Genomic DNA, 21,048 nt, shown 5'->3' with positions numbered 1-21,048 from the left:
TTAAACCTCATAACAGTTCTATAATGTAAGCACTGTTATTCCCATTTTACAGATGAAGAAATCAAGACTCGGAATGTTTAAGTAACTGCCCAAGTTCATACAGCTATTAAGTAGTAGGACTGGGATTTGAATCCTGGAAATTTTCTCCCGGAGTCCATTTCTTTTTTTTTTTTTTTTTTTTTTTTTTTTGAGAAAGCATTTTATTCTTAAGTCTTGCCAGGCTGCACTCACTGCAACCTCCATCTTCCAGGTTCAAGCAATTCTCCTGCCTCAGCCTTTCAATTAGTTGTGATTACAGATGCATGCCACCACCACCGGCTAATTTTTGTATTTTTTAGTAGAGATGAGGTTTCACCATGTTGGCCAGGCTAGTCTTGAATCCTCACCTCAGGTGATATACCTGCCTCGGCCTTCCATAGTGCCGGGATTACAGGCATGAGCCACCACACCCAGCCTAGAGCCCATATTTTTAATCACTCCATGATACAGTACTATGAGAGAAGGATTTTGTTTTCTTCTTAGAAGTTGGAGAAGTCTCTGAAAGTTACCCATTTCTGGAAAGGACCTACAGGAACTTGTCATAGAAGTAAAGGCACAGGTGCACATAAACATAGAAAACCTGCTAGGTTTCCATATTACAGTTACAAAATTGGAACCATTTCTTAAAAATAAAATTGAGAAGCTAAATTTGAAGCACAGAATACATCAGCGAGCTTGCAAGGCAGTCCTACGTGCTACTGGTAGGGATCTCTGCATGGACCCCATAAATGTGGTCAGGGCAATTGCCTGGACAGATTCTGCTCAAGGCCCTCGATGACCATCGGTCAGCAAGGTGAGAGTGAGAAATGAACTTCATTATTCCATTCAGTCTTAAAATAAAGAGAAGCATTTGGTCTTCTACAGAAATACCTACATAACCAAACAAAACCATGCTTGACTCAGTCCTGTATTTTGTACCAGGAAGGAAGGAATGCAGTGACTAAGATGCTATGAATAAACAACAAATCATTTTCTACGGGAGGGAGAAAAGAACGCTGTCTACCGCAACATTCCTTCCTCATAGTTCCACCAAAAAAAAGCACCAGCCTCGGTTCTCAACAGGGAAAGTGAACCTGATGGCACTCACAAGTTTCACCAGCGAAAGGCTGCATCTTACCTCTTACTCTCTAATTAAAGAACAGTAGAAAAAGCCCTGGAAAATGTGTTCCAAATTCATGATATTGAAGAAGGTTTGCCAGAGGCCATAAGTCAGAGAAGCCAAGTAACAGCTGAATTTGGAATGAAATATTAGACAACAACTTAGCTTTCCTTCTGAAGGGCTACCCTTAATAACACTGCAGCTTATAGGATGGACGAAGCTAAATAACAAGTTGTGGCAGTCAATATTTTATTTTCATTTTTATTTAATTAATTTATTTTTTGAGATGAAGTCTCACTCTGTCACCCAGGCTGGAGTGCGGTGGCTTGATCTCAGTTCACTGCAACCTCCAAATGTGACAATGCAGTAACCTAATTGGTGCTAATGTGAGGGGAATTGTGTCCCCACCCTTCACTCTTCTAAGGAGTGGCAGAAATTCCAGAAGAGAAATTCCAACACCCCCGCCCCCGCAGGGAGGAGACAGCACCTCCCCCTTACCTGCACAGGTGCTCCCATCGTAGCTCTTGCACACCCACACGTGGCACTCACACAAGGGCCCGAACTCCCAGGTTCAAGTAATTCTTTTGCCTCAGCCTCCCAATTGACTGGAATTACAGGTGTCCGCCACCATGCCTGGCGAATTTTCGTATTTTTAGTAGAGACGGGGTTTCACCATGTTGGCAAGGCTGGTCTTGTACTCCTGACCTCAAGTGATTCACCTGCCTAGGCCTCCCAAAGTGTTGGGATTATAGTCGTGAGCCACCCCGCCCAGCATTTAGTATTTTTAAAGGTTTGGTCTGCAGCCTTCAAAGGGAAAACAAACCCAGTAGATGCACCTGCGCCCTTCCAAATTCCTTCTTTGACTATTTTTTTTTGCATTGCCAAGCAGACTGCATATTAAGTAATCTCACTATACACTCTTGGGCCAAGGTTCCAAGAAAAAAATATTTTGCTATAAACTAATTCTTGATCTTTCTATGTTAGTGTTGGCCATCTTATTAGTCTTAGCTACACTGAGGGTAAAATAAGTGGCTAGTTTTTCCTATGAATTTGCCAAGCTCTGGCTGGAATGTATCGTGTTGTGCTTCCACAAATGGAGTTCTATGTCACTCACAAGGCTCTAATTGAAGCTGTTGGCCTTAAGTAAAATGACACATTTATCTGAAACAGGTAAAGAGGTGAAGGATGTTCTCTGGGAAGGAATTGTTCGACCCTTTCCAATATCGGAACCTGAATCACTCCTTAAAAATGTGCAAGGAAAATGAATGTATTTTCACTCCACCCTTACAAAATACCAAGTTTCATTGCAACTCAAAAATTCAAGCAGCTAAAACACTACAAGAACAGACCCCTCTAAGTAAATATGTACCTATTTTTTTCCTTGTTACGGTTTACTGATATGCACTCCTGCCTGTGAGCCATATTCTAATGATGAGAGGACAAATCAAGCATCAAAGACAAAACCTGCCTCCCTGGATGGAGGAAAATAATACATTCCTCCTCCCACTGTTTCCTATGTAAAATAAAATACAGGCCTATGATCTGAAAATATTATGATTAACATTCTTGATAGGGATAGAGCCCAGTCACATAACTCCATTTGTGAGGACGTTATGGAATTTAGTCTGTGATAAGGAACTTTAGTGGCAAGTGAGATTTCAGAATTAAGCAAATGACGGCCAGGTGCGGTGGCTCAGGCCTGGAATCCCAGCACTTTGCGAAGCCAACGAGTGAGGACGGCTTCAGCCAGGAGTTGGAGACCAGTCTGGGCAACATAGCAAGACCCTATCTTTAAAAAGAATAATAATTACACTAAAAATATAATTGTGCCAATGATTTTTTAAAGTGTTACTTCTATTCAAGTTTGGAGCCTGGGGGATAAAAGTATTGTGATAAGCGATGCCGGAATCAGCCAAAGTGGGCCAACTGCAGTGACTTAATTGGTGCTTGTGCGAAGCAAGGAGTGTCCCCACCCTTCACTCTTCTAGCGAGTGGCAGAAATCCCACAGGAGGAGTTGCGCCGCCCACTTACCTGCACAGGTGCTCCCGTCGTAGGTCTCGCACACCCACTCGTGGCACTCACACAGGGGACCGAAGAACATGCCCGGCTCGGTCACGTGGCAGATGCAGACGCCACAGTCGCAGCGGCCCCGGCCGTGGCACAGCGCGGCCCCCGGAGGCTGCCCAGGTGCGCGGCAGCGGCGCTCGGACTCGGCCCGGGACAGCCTGCAGGCGGCGCCCGGCCAGCTCCTGCACGGGCGACAAGCAACGGCCAGGCGGGGTCAGACGCGGACGCCGCCCCCTGCTCCGAGCCCACGTTTCCTCCCCAGCGTTCCTTCCAGGTGGAGACCTACAACCCCAGGAACCGGAAGCCTGAGGCCCACAACTCCCTGGGGTCCAAGCGCTGCCTGGGAGGGCTGTATTATCCCAAGCAAACAGGTACCACCCACCTGAGACAAGAGCAGGGCCCACAATGTGTAAGGGGTGACCTGCACCCCTGGTCACAGGTCCTTCTTCCAGGTGACACAGGCGATCTGCCCTGCTCTTTGGTAATTTGTCTCTGAATCTGATATGCACATTTAGATTGAATAGAAAGTAATCCAAGGTACGGCACTTTGCTGACTTTTCAGTTCTCCTTTAAAAAATCGTCCCACTGCTATCTACTGGCCAGTGGGCAGTTATATTATGGAAAAGAAGAGGTGAATCTATAGAAAGAGTTAGATATATTATGATAGCATCGGGCGTAATTTGCATTAAGCAGTCTTTAGGACTTGGGTGAAAAGTTTAGTTTCAATATTGCCATGTGCCTCAAAACTTCTTTCAGAATGTGATGCAAAATGTAATACAGACCTCCTGTTGGTGCTGTCAGGAAACAGAGCTCATTCTGCTTTATAGGTTGTGAGAAGATACAGGTACACATAGAACTACCTGTAACTCATGGCAGAAATTCCTCCTGATATGTATTTGCAGAAGAGGAAATGATATTTTTATTCAATGATTGCATTTTCCCAAAGGAAAGCAAAAGGACAGACATGAGGCAATTCACAGTGTTGATATAAGGAGAGGAAAGGGAGCAGGTTGAAAACAGTTATCCCGTGTCCGTTTTAGTAACAGCTCTTGGCTTAGGGCAGCCATCCTGCAAGCTTGAGCCCTGCCACATAAGCAGGGCAGGTCTGTCCTGAAGAATAACAAACCAGACTTACCTCAGAGATGGCGAGAAGCTTTGAGGAACAGCTGACAGCCCAGCAAAGAGAAGGGAGGAAGCCAGCAGGAAGAAGTTGCTGAAGCCTGGGGGACGCATGCTGAGCTCCTGGGCTGCTCAGGGCGAGCTGCACTTCTGCAAGGTGGGGTTCAGCAGGGGAGGCAGCAGGAGGGAGTGGTGCCACCAGCAGATGGCCAGGCAGACGGACCCACGGACACCCAGGCGTGCTGGTCCGGGGCTCCAGCCGGAGTTGCAATTGCAGCGAGGATTTGGGCAGAGGCACTGCTCTGGGCGGGGTGCTGGTGCCAAACCCCTCAGTGGAGAGTCTAGGCAGGGAAGTAATTAGAAACAGTTGTACAAGCAGATGGTTTATTTTGACCAAAAAAAAAAAGTGTCCTGTTCACAGATTTGAGAAAATCGTTTCTTTCTTCAAGTACAGGCCCCAGAAATCTTTGACAAGAGAATATTTGGACTGGCCGATATTAAAGAGACCTTTAAAATAATCCCTGAGTTGTGAAGAGGAAGGGTGAGACCAGTGACAGTCGGTGTGAACACTTGGGTAGGGAACACCACACGCTTTGAAAGAAGATACACTCTTTGGAGTTTGGGTTGTGGGGGGGCGCCAGGAAATCTAGCAAATACAAATTTTTCTTGCATTTATTATCCTTTGATTTAAACTGTGGATATTTCATTTCTTCAGTTATTAAAACAAGTGTGTCATGCTTCCAGTAGTTTATCACACCACATTTTTTTCTTGACTTGGACAGTTTAAATTGCAGTTGTCCCAAATTCACCCCATTCTCCCCATATATTAAATGTGAGGAAAGAAAATTAAATGTTTATTTATAGCACAAATTGCACTGAGAAACAATTGGTGTCATTTACTAAGCACCTACTATATGCCAGTCATTTCGTATGTTTTCTCTAATTATGGCAATAATCACACATTTATTTATGCATTAGCAAATGAGGATTTAGCATCTCTCAGGTGCCAGGTTTTGTGCACGTTCCACTGCTGTCTACTGGCCAATGGGCAGTTATATTACAGAAAAGAAGAGGTGAATCTATAGAAAGAGTTAGACATATTATGATAGCATCATAAATATATGTTATATATTTATGATTAACAGGGAATATCATATATATATATATACATAGGGAGAGAATATAACAGGGAACTAAGGAGGCATGTTCTCTGCTCGCTCAGAGACCAAGAGCTAGAAAGACATTAATCAAAACAAAACCATGAAAACAAGGACAAACAGTTGCAAGTGCAACGAGAAGTTACTTCCAGATGAGATACAGGCACTTGATCTAATCCAAGATGGTAGCATTTGAACAAAAAACTGAAAAAGTCAAGGAATTAAATTGGGTGGAAATAAGAAGATGGCATAGAACAGGGAAGCATCCTTACTCCCATTTTAAAGATAAAAAAACTGAGGGCAGGGCTGGGCGAGGTGGCTCATGCCTGTAATCCCAGCACTTTGGGAGTCTGAGGGGGGTGGACCACCAGATCAAGAGATCGAGACCATCCTGGTCAACATGGTGAAACCCCGTCTCTACTAAAAATACAAAAAATTAGCTGGGCATGGTGCCACGTGCCTGTAATCCCAGCTACTCAGGAGGCCGAGGCAGGAGAATTGCCTGAACCCAGGAGGCAGAAGTTGTGGTGAGCCGAGATCGCGCCATTGCACTCCAGCCTGGGTAACAAGAGCAAAACTCTGTCTCAAAAAAAAAGAAAAAAAAAACTGAGAGCAAAGAGGTCAATTGACTTGCTCAAATTCACACAGGATGTTAGTCATATTTCAGCTGAAATCCAAAGCACATACACTATCCCCTACATTTGCAGTCATCTGGGAAAAGTGTGTAGAAGGTTACATAAAAAGGAGGAAAACATTTTTCCTTCATCCTAAGAAAAGCACTATAGCCGCAATGCTTCCTCATGAAATAGAACCGTCCAAGAATCATCTGTGGTCCTGGTCCCTTAAAATCAGGGAAGAGCCATAACAGGATTGGATTTCTCCCGGTCATTTACGTCAATATCAGGGCAAGAGCACCACAACACTTGCTTGCTGGAACAAGAAGATAACAAAGGTCCTCTAATCACAGACCATCCCTTTTCCATTTCTCCTCCCTAATCTCCTCCCTGCACTAGGAGAGGTCTTTCATGGGGAACATCTTTCATGAGGACCCCCGCCCCGCCCCGCAACCCCTACCCACACAACTTAACCTTTTTCAAATAGCTGATTTTCTGGCCACCCTTAGATACAGGTGTGTATACACTGGTGGAATCTTCTATTGCAAGGACAGACTGGGGACAGGTATGCACAGTTTGGGGAGGATATCTGGACAGGGAATCCTGGGGTCTTCGATACCCAAAGTGTGTCTTAGAAAAAGAAAAGAAACAGGTTCTGAGTTGGCAAGTTCCCTAAGTCACAAGAACTTATCCTGTGGGGAAGTGTCTGTTTAAAAGAGAGACAGAATGGGACTTACTAAGTCAATGGTTCTCAAAGCATGGTTCATGGACTGGCAACATCAACATCATTTGGGAACTTGTGGAAATGCAAGTTCTCAGGCCCCAACCCTAGCTCTAAGGGATCACAGAGTCCATTTGAATAATATCCTAAGATGTCTATTTGTACATAACAGCTCGAGAAGCCTGCAAAGCACAGGGCTCAGGGCTGAGCCTCAGGGTGGCTGGATCTAAGAGTGGAACTTCCACCCACCTTTAGTACAAATTCTAGAGTTGCATTTTATCCTGCCCACATGTGATAGTACAAGGACATAGGAACAGGCTTTTCTGTCAACATCCAGACACCTAGTGACTCAGAGAATATGGTAATTGTAGAAGGGAAGTATCTATTCCAAAGCCTGACTAGGAATTGGCAGTAAAAACATGGAAGCTTTAATAAATGAGTCATGTATTGTTTGCTCCTTGCATATTTTCTGAGGGGAAAAAATCATTATGGAATAAAGACCCCAGGTTTGAACATTTTTAAATGGATTAAAGTGATTTTGTTTAACCTGTAGTATTGTATAATAATATAGTAAAGATAATATTGCTCATCGAATACAGTGTAGTATGTACTAGGTGACTGAGAGGATATAAATGTCCAGATCATTACATTACTGTGACTAAGAAATAAAATTCCTAGTCAGTTGAAATAGTTATATTGTGGCTGACTTAGTGACTCAGTCAAAAGTCTTGGATCCACAGAAACTGTGTCGAAATGAAAGGGTAACTTTAAATTTATGCCTTTTAGCATACTTTTTTTCTGCCAAAGTATTGAATGCCTTGGAAACACCCACTCCCTCCATTTTCCCAGTTTTCAGAACCTCAAGGACACACATGTGGCAAGAAAGGTCCTGAATTTCTCACTTCTGCTGGCTGGGGACCCAGCAGTGGGTTGGATGCATGATGAAGGGTGCCTGAAAGGTCCTGGTGCATCTGGAACTCAACTCAAAAAGATTGAAAACACCCTAGTACTTGAATGCAGTCCTTCAGTTCTCAGGTCACACAATCAGAGAATTTCAGCATTCAAGATATTTTTTAAAGGTTGTCTAATTCAAAACTTAATTTGGTGATAACATACAGTATATTTGCCAAGTAATTAGGTGGCCTTGCTAAGAAAACAAAAAATAAGAGGACCACATTTGTTTTCTGAGAATCGCTCTAAAGGTTTTACCCCTTGATTCCAGATCTGCTCTAAGAAGACATTTAAAATAATATACTAGCCACAAGCCTTGAATCAAATATTTAATGATAATAGTATATTCCCCAGTCTACATAACCCTCAAACAATTTTACACTTCATAAAGATAAATATTTTCATTCCCTTCAGCTCTTCTTTATGTATTACAACTTTAAGCTTTCAACGTCCTGATATTCTGAGTGTTTTTGCTTTTTCTGGGACGGATGCCTTTTAGAAAGTATGATATACACAACTGAAACCAATCAGGTAGGTGTGGCCTAATGGATGTAGAACAGATTAGTCCTTTCAGCATTCTTGTTTCATATGGTATACTTCTACCAATAAAACTGAAGGTCATATTCACTCTTTTGAGTGCCACGTTGTCCCAGTTGTGTCCTTTTAAAGTGTATTTTTCCCCAAACACAAATTCATATTTATCTTTATTCTTTTTCATCTAAGCTCAGTTCTTTTATCCAGTCAGTAAAAATAATTATGGTTACTGGTTTTACATTTCTTTCACCCTCCCAAAAGTAAATATGATGAGCACACATTCTGTACCTTTATCCAAATAATTAACAAGATAGTTGAAAAAAAAATTAGGCTGAGGACCAAGTTTAGACACAACCTTTCTTTAAGACGATGTTAGCCCCTCAGTCAGCACATATTGAATAGGCCATCCACCCACTTGCAAGTGTACTGAGTTGTCTAATAGGAGCCTATTTCTTCATTTTGCTCAGAAAAATATTATAAAAGACACCATCAGTTGCTTTACTAATTTAGTTTACCACGTAAGTACACTATCACTCCTTTTCTTCCCTCATCTAAAATAGTGCAATATATATTCATACTCATAGGCAATATATATTCATACTCAATATATATTTATTCCATAAATAAACTGAAAATGATGTACAACATGAAATAAACTTATGACTCAACAAAGGATACAGGTAATATAGTGGATTCTGAATCAGTTGTCAGATGACATTTTGGCCTTTAGCATCCCCCAACATGACTGAATTCAACTTGCATCTATATAACAACAGATCCTTTTCCTATATTCCCATTTTTGTTAATTATATCATTTTAACTTAATCCCTTTAGACATAACTGTGAGAGTTATCTTTGGTTCCTGTCTACAATTCATCTGGATTTTCTGGTAAATCCCTGAATCACATTGAGCCCACCTCCTAGTAATCTAGCCTTCCATTTCAACATATATATTTCAGATCTTCATCTTGTATCTTGCACCCTATTGCCATAGCCACCCAACTGGTCTCTGCATTTATTCTTATCTTTTTGTCTCTACATTTACCCTTCTCCCTGTGTTATCTTTGTGGCATGTAAATTTCATCATGTCCATTCCCTATTGAAAATATTTTAGTAGCTCTCCATGGTTTATAGCATAAGGCCTGAATACTCTATGAGTTCATATAAGATACTCTGTGTTTGGACTCTTGACTGTCTCCATAGCGGATGTTGTGGTTCCTCCCAGATCCCCTCTCTGGGGCCCATGACAGTAGTAACTGCTGATGCCCCCTCACTGAGACTTGCCCTGTGCATAACGGACAGGCTTCTTGGAGGCTGATCACTCAGATTGAGATAATTCCCTAATCCCCACCTCCAACAGTATTGACATCATCAAGCCTCTCATATTTGGAAACTGTAGAGCTGAACAGCTCCATCATTGTGCTTCTGTCAACAATGCAAAAAAAGAATTAAAGACCCAAAAACTGAAAGTGACAAGATATGTAACAAGAAGATTTGTATAAATACTTTTACAGGAGAAATTTGACCTCAGATCTCTACCTATGACACATTCAGATAGGAAGTTACCTTTTTCCCAACCCCATTTAGACTCTAGCCTTTAGACTCAGAAATACTGTACACAGCCTAAGGCAGTTATGAAAGAAAACAGGAAGTAAGTGAAACTGAACCATCTGACCAGTGATAATCCAGCCTGTTTTCTTACTTGGCCTATACCAGTCTTATTTCCCTCAGGAGCTATGGATTAAATTGTTAGTTTTCAGAAACTGAACATATATATAAAGTAACAATGGTTGTGGATGTGAATATTTGAGGCTTTCATTTAAAAAAAACTTAGCTCTGGTGAAGTTCATCCTCAATAGGTCCCATTAACATACTGTGAATTTACACTCTGATTTTGAAAACCACATTCTTTTTTTTCTATTTTTTATTTGTTTATTATACTTTTAATTCTGGGGTACATGTACAGACTGTGCAGGTTTGTTACATAGGCATACACGTGCCATGGTGGTGAAAACCACACTCTTAATAAAAAGATCACTAAGGATTACTAGGCACCAGACTTCAAGGAGCCCCGCCAAAATAAAAGGTATAAATCAAAACAAACAAGCAACTAACAAATGCACAAATGAAAGAAACTCAGATGACACAGACGATGAAGGCAATAAGAAGCAACTTAAGTAAGAAAGTATAATCCCCCTCCTTGGAGATAAGAAGATCTGGGTTTGCAGAAATATGCAGCCAGATGAATAGAACAATCAAAAATAAAGTGCCCTAAAAACGTGAATAAATTAGCTGGAAAGAAGACGCCAAAAGGGTTGAAAAATTAAAATGAGGAGAAGTTTCCTAAAAATTAAAGCCAAAACAGAGATACAAATTAAGACTAAAAAATTAAATGCCTTATGTGTGAGATTTGACATCTAATAACACTTCTGTAAAGGGAAAAGGAAAAATAATAAAGGGGATAAAATTATCGAAGAAAAATTCAAGAAAATTTCCCCAAACCGAAGACCATGAGTTTCCATATTGGATAGTCTCACTTATCAGGTAAAAAGATGAATGAAAATTTTGGAAACCAAAGAACATCTTGGGGACATTTCAGAACAATAGGAAAGTACATTAAAAAAAAAAAAAAAACTTTCCAAAAGAGAAGAAACGGTCACATACAGAGAACCAGGAACTAGAATGATATTGGATGCTTTAACAGTAACATTGGAAGCATTTCTTTGAAATTCAGAATGATGGTGAATTTCAGCCCATACTTCTATTTCCAACATACATGCTAATTAAAATATTTTCAGATATATTGGTTTTTAACAATGTTTCATCCTGTCCCCTTTCCTGGGAAGCTGATAGAAGATCAAAAATCAAGAATGGGAAGACGTGGAATCCAGGAAATCAGATAAATCTCAGAAGATGAGAATAAGAACAAATAATGGTCTACGGCCATACCACCCTGAATACACCTGATCTCGTCTAATCTCGAAAGCTAAGCAGGGTCAGGCCTAGTTAGTACTTGGATGGGAGACTGCCTGGAATACCAGGTGCCATAGGCAGAACAACAACAACAACAACAAAAAACCAATAATGAAGTTAAGGGGAATTTCAGAGGCAAGTTCTATGTTGCAGGATAACTAGTCTCGATTGCTATATAACAATGTGAGGCTTTAGAAGGCAGATCCTCAAGAAAACAGAACATGGGCCTACCAGATTTGACCTGATAAATTTGACAAGAAGCAGCATTGGACTAAGAGGAAAACATAACTGTATGTACATAGACAACCAAAAAAATAGAAAACTGGTAATATCATCAAATTGGGAAGCAGAGGTACAGAGGAAGTGGAATGGTAACATGAGAAAGCTAAAATCTTTGCTACCATAAATCGACTACAAGCAGTGCAAACACATATTTAGAAACATGAAGATAAATGCCATTGGGCCACTGGGAGAATGGCACTGCAGTTAATTTAGAGTAGAGAAGCTAATGCCTCTTGCTTCAGGGTAGCTGCACTGGAGGTAGGAGGATGGGACTTCGGGCTTCTACATAAGCCTATTAGTATTGCATCATTTGGCTTTTAAAACTGTTTTCAAGGATCATATTCCTTTAAAAATAATGCAGTTTATATGTACACCAAGGCCATGAAGTGAGGAGGGACGATCCAGTTCTTAGGGCATGAAGTCCTCACAGGGCAGGGTGCTACCCCTACCTCTTCTCTGACGGGGCTGGGCTCTTCTTCCTAATATCCCCCAACAGTCTCTTGTCTACATGCATCAATTAATAAACTCATTGTGCAAACATCCCCACTACAAAAACCATTCCCAAGACGCTTCCATTTCAGGGGCTGAAATGCAAGCATAAGATGGTAAGTTTCCTCAAGATTTGAGTAGGAAGTGACTGGAAATCTTGGTTTATAAATCCCATTTCTGTTTCTTCATTTGTAGTCATACACTTCTATTCATCATCTGAAATCAAAGCTCTTTCTAAGCTAAACCCTTTCTTTAATTATGGCTTGCCTGGATATAATCTCTCCTTTCTTTTACTTTAAAGTGATGCCAAGCTTTAAAGGCAAGTTGAATTGTGAGATATTAAGCATTATTATCATAACTTCTCCAGTAGAGTCTTTGGAAGAATATGACAGTTTGACCTCCTTCAAGCTTCTCCAAGAACTGGTCTGAGTCTGCAGAAATGTAAATATGAAGCAACATGACAGCAGTTCTCACTGTTCATCAGAATGTGGGTGTGAATAAAGATCTCCCCAGGGCTAGGAGATCTTAAATGATCATACCAAATCCTGTTGTTCCCTTGTTTGCTTTATGTTTTATTTTTTGACACTGACTTAGTTGACCAACACAAACAAGTTTGGTCATTCAGAAAGATTTTCGGTAACATCAGCAGCATCAGGTGGTTCCCAAAAGAAGGACAAAAGAGAGCTGTAAGTTTCTGCCCCACAAACGATTTGGCACTTGTTACAAGGAAAGCGAGCCTCAGACCTGAAATAGCCAAACATGTCCGCATTTATCAGCAAACATGCAAGAATGGTCATACAGCCTATCTGGAAAAGTAATATCCATCCCCACCGCTCTGTCTTCTGATATAACAACCTGAGCTTTGTATAGAAGCTTCCCTCTGAATCCCCTGAAGCACATTCAGTGGCGTTTTTACCACCCATAGGATTGGCAAATCTCTTGGCGTCAAGGTCTTTATGAATGAACCAGAGCCCATGGCCTCCAGACCTCATGTACTTCAAAGCTGGCGAAACCGATGGGCTGGCTGGTTTTAATACTTTATTTATACAAGAGACTCACTCCAAGCCAATCCCTTATCTTAAACACCATGCATCCCACCAATTAAAAACTGCTTCTAATATTCATTATACTGATAAAGCACATCTAAAGTATGATACAAATAAGGATCAATGTATGCACATACACACCACACTACACATTATACACATGTTGAAGCAATTCAAAATAACCATGAATACATACAGTACTGGTTAAAGCAGTTTCAAATGTGTGTATCTCTTTTTGTGAAGTTGTTTCTGTTTTCCAGCTGCCCCCTCACCTATTGTATTACCTATATCAACTCAGACCAAAGTACACCATGCTCTGACCATTACTACCCTTGAAAAAGACAGAATATTCTTGTCCAATCCAGTTCTACATACTTATAATTTCTCTGCAAAATCAGTGTTTGTGTCTTTACACAATATCTCCCTTACTTCTTTCCTTCGATCTCCCCTCCCTCTCTTCCACCAATTCTTCCTCCCGCTATTACACTGCTTCATAAATTTATGTTGATAACTTACTTCTCAAGTCCTACAAAGCCTTGTGTGATGTGGCCCTGTCAGTCTGTCTAACCTCATCTCCCATTACTGTTCTCCTTACTCACTACACTCCAACCATTCAGAGCCTTCTGTTTCTCACATGCTCCTAGAACATACTAAGCTTGTTCTTTGCCTCAGTGCCCCCTTTGCAAGGATCCCTCTTCCTCAGTTCATGTGCTGAGTAGCTTTTCCTTGAATACCACCTTCTCAAAGAGGAGGTTGATCCCTGATTGACTGTGGTGTCTAAAGTCACTCCCTTGTCCAAGCACCCTTTATCCCATTTTATTTTATTGATAGCACTTACAAGGATATAATGTTATTATTACCATTTCTTTATCTACTTGTGAACAATCTACTACTCCCCCATTTCAATGCAAGTTCCATGAGAGCAGGGACCTTTTCTCTCTTGCCCTTTGCTGTAACTCCAGTATCTTGCACAGAGTAAAGCCTCAACAAGTATTTGCCGAGAGAGTGAATTAAGAAATAAATGAATAAGTAAATGAAAGATTTTAAAAATTTGATACATCGTGATTAAGCTCAACATTTTGAATGGAAAGAGAATATTTCAAGCTTAATGGCAGGACAAACTGAACATGCAGTAATGAGATGAATTTAGGCAACTAAAATATAAAAATCAAAGAAAATTCTATCATGAAAAAATATCAAAAAAGCTAATCTAGAGTTAGATACTTAACAGCATCTACTGAACTCTCCATATATGTGTGGCACTAATTGCTATAATCACTTACAGTCAAGTTTGAAGTAAAAAAAAAAAAATCTCAATTTCACTCAAAACCCACTTGAATAATATTTTCACCCAAAGGTACCTTCCAGGTTTTCAAATAGTAAAAGGAACACCGCAGTTTTCAGGAAGGCTAAATATTCCCAGGCAGCAATACAAATCAGTTTCCACTTCCAAGAAAAAGAACTTCTCAGCTGAGCCAGGTCTGTGGAATTAAAAGAAAAAAAAAAAGTGTATACTTAACATCTTTTCCAGATGTTAGCACAGAACCAGAGGGCATTTTTCCCTCCCACATAGCAAAAACACCTGGAAATATTCGGAGTCTCTGAAATGAGAAATATTCTTTCACTCTTCTGAGTATTTCTGCAGTTCTGGTTGATGCTAGAAGGAAATTTTAGGGAAGAAAATCTAGAAGTCATTTTCATTGACTTTAGGGGAAAAGAAATTTATCATGTAAATATTATTTTATGCCAAAGAATTGACTTTTGATTCTTAAAGTGGTATTCAACTGTTAATTAATAAGCAGGAGGACATAACTAGGCACACACAAGTGGCATGGAGACTTCACTGTTCAGAGATGGATTCTGCTGCTGGCTTTGTCAACTGATAGATGACGACCAGGCCAGGTTTCTTAGCCAGCTGAATTCCAGTTTCCACAGTGGCATGCTTGAAGAGAACACCAATTTTCTCTAATGCTTAACTTCTGTGATTATATTTTCCTTATGTATTTGTCCACAGTGTCTTCTAGTAATAGATTAAGAACAGATACACATACACACACACATATGTAATACATATGCACATATATAAACATACATATATGTATATGTTTTATATAGTATATATGATTTATATATAAATATATATAAATATTTCATTTCCAACTCATGTATGTAGGTTTTATATATATATATATATTTTATATTATATATGTTTAATATAATGTATTATATATATTAATATATATGATAAAATATACATTATATAAAATATATATTATATATAATACATATATAACATACATTATAAAATATATATATCTTAAATTTTTTATTTTCATAGGTTTTTGGGAAGCAGGTGGTATTTGGTTACACGAGTCAGTTCTTTAGTGGTGATTTGTGAGATTTTGGTGTACCCATCACCCAAGCAGTATACACAGAACTTCACCCCATTCCTACGCTTTCTCCCCAAGTTCCTAAAGTTTATTGTATCGTTCTTATGACTTTACATCCTTATATCTTAGCCTTAACTTATGAGTGAGAACACATGATGTTTAGATTTCACTTCCTGAGTTACTTCCCTTAGAATAATCGTCTTCCATCCAGCTTTCTGCAAATGCCATTAGCTCATTCCTTTCTATGGTTGTGTAGTATTCCATCATATATACATATATATACACCACAGTTTCTTTATCCACTCATTGATTGATGGGTGTTTGGGATGGTTCCATATTTTTGCAATTGTGAATTGTGCTGCTATAAGCATGTATGTGCAAGTACCTTTTTCCTATAATGACTTATTTTCCTCTGTGTAGATACCCAGTAGAGGGATTGCCGGATAAAACGATAGTTCTACTTTTAGTTCTTTAAGGGATCTCCACACTGTTTTCCACATTGGTTGTACTAGTTTACATTCCCACCAGCAGTGTAAAGGTGTTCCTTTTTCACCACACCCATGCCAACATCTATTATTTTTTTATTTTTTTATTGTGGTCATTCTTCTGTTAGTGAGGTGGTATTGAATTGTGGTTTTGATTTGCATTTCCCTGATCATCAGTGATGTTGAGCATTTTTTTCACATGTTGGTTGTCCATTTGCATATCTTCTTTCAATAATTGTGTATTCAAGTCCTTAGCCAGTTTTGACGGGATTGTTTGATATTTGTCGTTGGTCAGATGTATACATTGTAAAGATTTTTTTCCCACTGTGTGGGTTGTTTGTTTACTCTGCTGACTGTTCCTTTTACCATGCAGAAGCTCTTCAGTTTAATTAAGTCTCATCTATCTATCTTTGTTTTTGTTAAATTTGCTTTTGGGTTCTTGGTCATAAAATCTTTGCCTAAGCCAATGTCTAGAAGGGTTTTTCTGATGTTATCTTCTAGAATTTTTATAGTTTCAGGTCTTATATTTAAGTCCTTGATCCATCTTGAGTTGATTTTTGTATAAGGTGAGAGATGAAGATCCAGCTTCATCCTCCTCCATGTGACTAGCAAATTATCCCAGCACCATTTGTTGAATAGGGTATCCTTTACTGCTTTAAGTTTTTATTTGCTTTGTCAAAGATCAATTGGCTGTACGTATTTGAGCTTATTTCTGGGTTCTCTATTCTGTTTCATTGGTCTGTGTGCCTATTTTTATATCAGTACCATGCTGTTTTGGTGACTGGCCTTATGGTAAATTTTGAAATCAGGTAATGTGATGCCTCTAGATTTGCTCCTTTTGCTTAGTCTTGCTTTGGCTATGCGGGCTCATTTTTGGTTCCATATGAATATTGGGATTTTTTTTGTAGTTCTATGAAGAATGATGGTAGTATTTTGATGGGAATTGCACTGAATCTGTAGATTGCTTTTGGCAGTATGATCATTTTCACAATATTGATTCTGCCCATTTACAAGCATGGGATGTTTTCCCATTTGTTGATGTCATCTCATTTCTTTCAGCAGTGTTTTGTAGTGTTCCTTGTAGAGGTCGTTGACCTCCTTGGTTAGGTACATTCCTAAGTTTTCTTTTTTTTTTCTTTTTTGCAGCTATTATAAAAAGGCTTGAGTTCTTGATTTGATTCTCAGGTTGGTTGCTGTTGGTATATAGCAGAGCTTGCTTCTCCCTTTTCCCAGCAAACCTTGTGTACTACTAATTCCATCTCAACACTGGCTTCTTGATCTTCAAAAATCTTGCTTTTGCATCCACTTGAAATGCCCTTTCTTTTCCACACACCTAAATCTTTCACATTTTTAAAGACCTATTTAGTTCAATGTCTTCCATATGTTTGATGTCATTCAGCCCATATGTATAATCTTCAGTCTCAATTTATGTTGAACTTATAATGACAACTAGTTAATTCTTGCACAGTACTGTAACTGCTTCATATGTGTTGGCTGTATTTTCTCAGCATCTTGAAGGCATCTGCCATAGGTAGCAGGCATGGCTGCTGCCTTGCGCAGGTCCCCTGAGATTCACAACTTCTGTTGGTGTAGGTGGAATGCACCAGCTTCTGCAGGATTTCAGGTGACTGCCCTCAGACTATCAGAGCCACTTTGTCAACAAACACAGAGTCAGAAGTTACTAAATGTTTAATTTTATTCCACCCTCCCTACATACCCTCCTAAAGCTATTAACTAATGACTGTTGGGTGAAAACCTGCAAATCTGCCTTAGATTTAGATAACTTGGAGGTGTAAGTTATAATCTAGAATCCCCAAGCATAATCATGCTAACTGCCAGTCCCTGTGGGTCTTTTGCCTAAGACTGAACATTTCTCATCTCTACCTTCCTGTCCTCCTTCTACTTCCATGTTGGCTTCCTGTAGGAGCAGTTGTTTTAAAATTAATTGCACAAATATTCATAGCAAAGTTTGCTTCTGGAAAATTCAAACTATGATGAAATATCAAATTAAAAAAAAATTATTTAAGCCCCAAAATTTAGTTACAAAGATTTATTACACCAATTGTTTGATGTTATAAAAACATAAAAATCAGATCATGTCTGTAATTTTTATTTTGTTATACAGCATTATGAAAATCTATAGCTAAAACATTTTTATAAAATAGTTTTCACTGAAAATTTTTATTTAAGAAAGGCAACAATATTTTTGGTATGATTTAGTTATCATCCTGCCTGGAAGTAGATGATGAAGCCAACAGCCTCTTAAGGGTTTTTCCAGTCCTACAATGTGAGGATGTTTTGAAGGCTAATGAGGACATACTTATTCAACATCATCCTCTATTTTATTTTCACACCAAAATAGGAAGCTCTGGTTCCCTGGTGGTTTCATAATTAGACATTATCATGGCTGTGTTTTGAGATTGATTTCTGGTCAGAGAATGGAAAATTTTTAGTTCCTAATATAAAAAATATTTGACTGTCTCCCTAAAAATATTCATTGCATCAAAGGGAGCATTATCCATACAAAGCATTTAAATCTTGAACAATTGAATTTGTGAACTAATTGGTAGTTAATTCATTAAGGAAATATTGATGGAGCTCCTTACTGGGTTAAAAAAAAAAAAGCACAAGACACAGAAAAATAGACTATGTGAAGGCTTATAAGGTTATATTACTCTTTTTCAGGGCCTCAAAATCTGAATAAGAAGATAAGAAGATATATGCTAATTGTCATAAAAGACAGCATGAACCAAGATAAGACCAAATTGATCCTTCAGAAAATATTAATGTAGAATAATGTATCCAGCCCCTCAATATATTCCCCATATATTTTTATAAATTCTTCTCAACCACTTTTACTCTTTAACAGACATATGTTTCATAGAGTCCAGCAGTAAACATCTCAAAACCAATTCTGGAGGTTATTACTGACATTAATGAGGTTGAATAGTTTTGGTGATAAACCAAACATAATGGTTTTGATGATAAACAACAATGCATATTTCTTAAATAAACCTTTTATTTACTTGATATGGTTCCAAATGGCTCAGTCATTTACTCCCTTGATGATACATCTTTGTATTTTTTTCATCTTTTCTCTGAGGATAGATATCCTTCATGAGAAGAAGGGCTAATGGGTTCTAAAAACTCTATGCTAGCACATGATTCATTGACTTGAGAAAGTCACATGAATCCGACTTAAACTTCTTATGGGAAACACTGCCACAGGAGACATGGCCACAATAGCACTGGACTTGAAGATTTTTGTATTACTCTCCAGGCCAAACCAAAATCCTGAAAAAAACAGATTGCATCATCATCACATTCACTCACATAAGAGCAAGGCTAGGAAAAAATGTACCATGTCTTGCTTTAAATTCATAACCAGTTATTTAAGGTGGGTTCTTATTTTTTATTATACTTTAAGTTCTGGGGTACATGTGCAAATCGTGCAGAATTGTTACATAGGTATACACGTGCCATGGTGGTTTGCTGCATCCATACCCCCGTCATCTACATTAGGTATTTCTCCTAATGTTATTCCTCCCCAATCACCCCATCCCCTACTATCCCACCCCGAGCTCCCCCCGACCAGCATGTCCCAGTGTGTGATGTTCCCTTCCCTGTGTCCGTGTGTTCTCATTCTTCAACACCCACTTATGAGTGAGAACATGCAGTGTCTGTTTTTCTGTTCTTGTGTCCGTTTGCTGAGAATGATGATTTCCAGCTTTATCCATGTCCCTGCAAAGAACATGAACTCTTCCTTTTTTATGACTGCGTAGTATTCCATGGTGGTTATGTGCCACATTTTCCCTGTCCAGTCTACCATGGATGGGCATTTGGGTTGGTTCCAAGTCTTTGCTATTGTAAACAGTGCCACAGTGAACATACGTGTGCATGTGTCTTAATAACAGAACAATTTATAATCCTTTGGGTATATACCCAGTAATGGGATTGCTGGGTCAAATGGAATTCCTATTTCTAGGTCCTTGAGGAATCACCACACTGTCTTCCACAATGATTGAACTAATTTGCACTCCCACCAACAGTGTAAAAGTGTTCCTATTTCTCCACATCGTCTCCTGCATCTGTCATCTCCAGATTTTTTAATGATCGCCATTCTAACTGGCGTCAGATGGTATCTCAATGCAGTTTTGATTTGCCTTTCTCTAATGACCAGTGATAAGTTTTTTTCACATATTTGTTGGCTGCATAAATGTTTCCTTTTTAAAAGTGTCTGTTCATATCCTTTGCCCACTTTTTGATGGGGTTGTTTGTCTTTTTCTTGTAAATTTGTTTAAGTTCTTTGTAGATTTTAGATATTAGCCCTTTGTCAGATGGGTAGATTGCAAATTTTTTTCTATTTTGTTGGTTGCCACTTCACTCTAATAATATCTTTTTTTGCTGTGCAGAAGGTATTAAGTTTAATTAGATCCCATTGTTCTATTTTGGCTTTTGTTGCCATTGCTTTTGATGTTTTAGTCATGAAATCCTTGCCTATGCCTATGTCCTGAATGGTATTGCCTAGGTTTTTTTCTAGGGTTTTTATAGTGTTAGGTCTTATGTTTAAGTCTTTAATACATCTGGAGTTAATTTTTGTATAAGGTGTAAGGAAGGGATCTAGTTTCAGCTTTCTGCATATATGTCTAGGCAGTTTTCCCAGCACCATTATTAAATAGGGAATCCTTTCCCCATTGCTTGTTTTTGTCAGGTTTGTCAAACACCAGATGGTTGTAGATGTGCAGTGTTACTTCTGAGGCCTCTGTTCTATTCCATTGGTCTATATCTCTGTTTTAGTACCTGTACCATGCTGTTTTGATTACTGTAGCCTTGTAGTATAGTTTGAAGTCAGGTAGCGTGGTGCCTCCAGCTTTGTTGTTTTTGCTTAGGATTGCCTTGGCTATGCAGGCTCTTTTTTGGTTCCATATAAAGTTTAAGGTGGTTTTTTCCAGTTCAGTGAAGAAGGTCAATGGTAGCTTGATGGTTCTTTTTAAATATTTTATTTTATTTTAAGTTCTGGAATACATGTGCAGAAGGTACAGGTTTGTTACATAGGTAAACATATGCCATGGTGGTTTGCC

At 39.1% G+C, this 21,048-nt stretch overlaps 1 protein-coding gene and 1 pseudogene across 4 annotated transcripts in view; one reads left to right on the top strand and one right to left on the bottom strand.

The window, feature by feature from the left end:
- The window catches only part of ITGBL1 (integrin subunit beta like 1), a 277,886-nt gene extending 273,286 nt beyond the window's left edge, over nt 1-4,600 (bottom strand). For all 4 annotated transcript variants that reach the window (XM_078375607.1, XM_078375613.1, XM_078375617.1 and 1 more), the window contains exons 1-2: nt 4,342-4,600; nt 3,171-3,388 (exon numbers count right to left, since the gene is read on the bottom strand). In XM_078375607.1, the coding sequence (XP_078231733.1) occupies nt 3,171-3,388; nt 4,342-4,439 (316 nt within the window). In that variant the 5' untranslated portion in view covers nt 4,440-4,600. The remainder of the gene's footprint in view (nt 1-3,170; nt 3,389-4,341) is intronic.
- A 6,637-nt stretch (nt 4,601-11,237) lies between these two features.
- On the top strand, nt 11,238-11,355 carry LOC118147919 (5S ribosomal RNA; annotated as a pseudogene).
- The last annotated feature ends 9,693 nt before the right edge of the window (nt 11,356-21,048 follow it).

Source organism: Callithrix jacchus, chromosome 1, assembly GCF_049354715.1.
Source record: "Callithrix jacchus isolate 240 chromosome 1, calJac240_pri, whole genome shotgun sequence".
Taxonomy (NCBI): Eukaryota; Metazoa; Chordata; class Mammalia; order Primates; family Cebidae; genus Callithrix; species Callithrix jacchus.
This window is presented reverse-complemented; position numbering and strand designations above follow the sequence as displayed.